Genomic DNA, 1,801 nt, shown 5'->3' on the forward strand with positions numbered 1-1,801 from the left:
TATATATATATATATATATCATATAATATTATAGTTTGTTATATTATAGAAGTCAAAAATTATTATTTTACCAGATTATGATTTAACCATCTGTACAAATTGAAACTAAATTTGAATTTTAGCACAAAATTTGAAGTGGTAAAATGTAGTCATATGTACCCCTAAGTTTTACAATCAAAATTAGTAAGATTTTATATGAAGAAAACTAAGTTTCTTAATGTGTGTGAGAAATAATGAAAAACGGTTTTCCATGTGTGGCACAAATAAAATTGTGGAAACAAGACTATATCTAACATAACTGTGAAAATATCTTGAAATTCATTCAGAAAATTTACTTGTATTACACATAGTTTATTCAGACTAATACATTAAAAATATTTTTTAGTAGACTAAGAGATCAATGTCAAATGTTTAGGATTACTGTTGAAACATTACTGTCCAAGAAAAATGAAAAGTAGTCATCTCCAGGAGGAAAAGCAGTCACCTCCATGGAGGTAACAACTAAATAACACAATTATCTTGTTCATCATTCTGCCAACTACCGACCTTTGCATCATTATTAACAACTATATTAATGAAAAATATTCTGGAAATTAAAGTATTTTCTCATAATTTACGGGTGTGAAGAGTTAAGAAAAAAGAAAACAAATTCATTTCTAAAACATTTGATCACTAATGAAAATCCCAAATTAATAATGTTAATTGAATAAATATCTAAGGGGAAAACATCAGATCAGTATTTTTTTTTACTGTGACTGTTTAAATGCAGCAGTGAAAGAATGACTGTAACCAAAAAAGAGAAAGAATAACAACAATGGCAACAACAACAATTCATGAGGGTATGTTACTAATTTTAGTAGCAGCATATCAACTACTGGATCTGTGACGACGATACAAGGCCCAGCACTACAATAGTAATAGCTCATTCATCACCTCCATAATCCAAAATGTGTTCAAAGGAGAATGGCTGAAACAGATATCCAGAGCCTTGATAAAATTTGTTCTGGAATTCAACCCTGAAAACAAAATAAAAAATAAACATAAATATATACACATATGAGCACACATAAGTATAAAGTCAAAAACAATAAGACAACAAAATATGATGAACATATAAATGCGCGCACGTGTGTGTGTGTGTGTGTGTGTATATATATATATATATATATATATATATATATACAGGATTAGGCAAAATAATGGAAATACCTAGCATCATAATTTTGAAATATCTATAAAACCCTCAAAAGCTTGTTTATTTTTATGTTTTTTCATTTAATATAGGTGTTGCTTAATATGTTTTGCTAAAATTGCTGTTTCTTTTCGGATATCATCAGAAAAAGGTAATTAGAATTCATTAAAATGACAGATCTATCAGACTTTCAAGGAGGTCAAATTGTCGGTGCTTGTATGGCGGGCGCTAGCCTAATGAAAACAGCCAAAATGTTTGGTGGATTAAGAAGTATCGTCTCAAAAGTAATGAAAGTCTTTGAGAAAGAGGGAAAAACCTCCTCATCGAACCAAAACTCTGGAAGAAAACCAAAACTTTCAGATGGGGACCGTTGGACTCTTACGCGAATTGTTAGAAAGGATCACAAAAGTACAGCTCCCAAAATTACTGCAGAGCTTAATGACCACTTCGAGAACCCAGTTTCCACAAAAACTGGATTTCACAGGAGGGCTGCAATCAGAAAACCACTACTTTCAAAAACAAACATTGCAAAGCATTTAGAGTGCAGTAAAAACTTACAGAATTGGTCCCTAGAGCAGTGGAAGAATGTTATTTTCTTGGACAAGTCAT

The 1,801-nt window shown here is 30.8% G+C and overlaps 1 protein-coding gene across 4 annotated transcripts in view; it reads right to left on the reverse strand.

Annotated features, from left to right (window-relative positions):
* Nucleotides 1-325: 325 nt before the first annotated feature.
* Nucleotides 326-1,801, reverse strand: part of LOC106877132 (V-type proton ATPase 116 kDa subunit a 1) — a 96,253-nt gene continuing 94,777 nt past the window's right edge. For all 4 annotated transcript variants that reach the window (XM_052970606.1, XM_052970609.1, XM_052970607.1 and 1 more), the window contains one exon: nt 326-1,016. In XM_052970606.1, the coding sequence (XP_052826566.1) occupies nt 923-1,016 (94 nt within the window). In that variant the 3' untranslated portion in view covers nt 326-922. The remainder of the gene's footprint in view (nt 1,017-1,801) is intronic.

Source organism: Octopus bimaculoides, chromosome 9, assembly GCF_001194135.2.
Source record: "Octopus bimaculoides isolate UCB-OBI-ISO-001 chromosome 9, ASM119413v2, whole genome shotgun sequence".
Taxonomy (NCBI): Eukaryota; Metazoa; Mollusca; class Cephalopoda; order Octopoda; family Octopodidae; genus Octopus; species Octopus bimaculoides.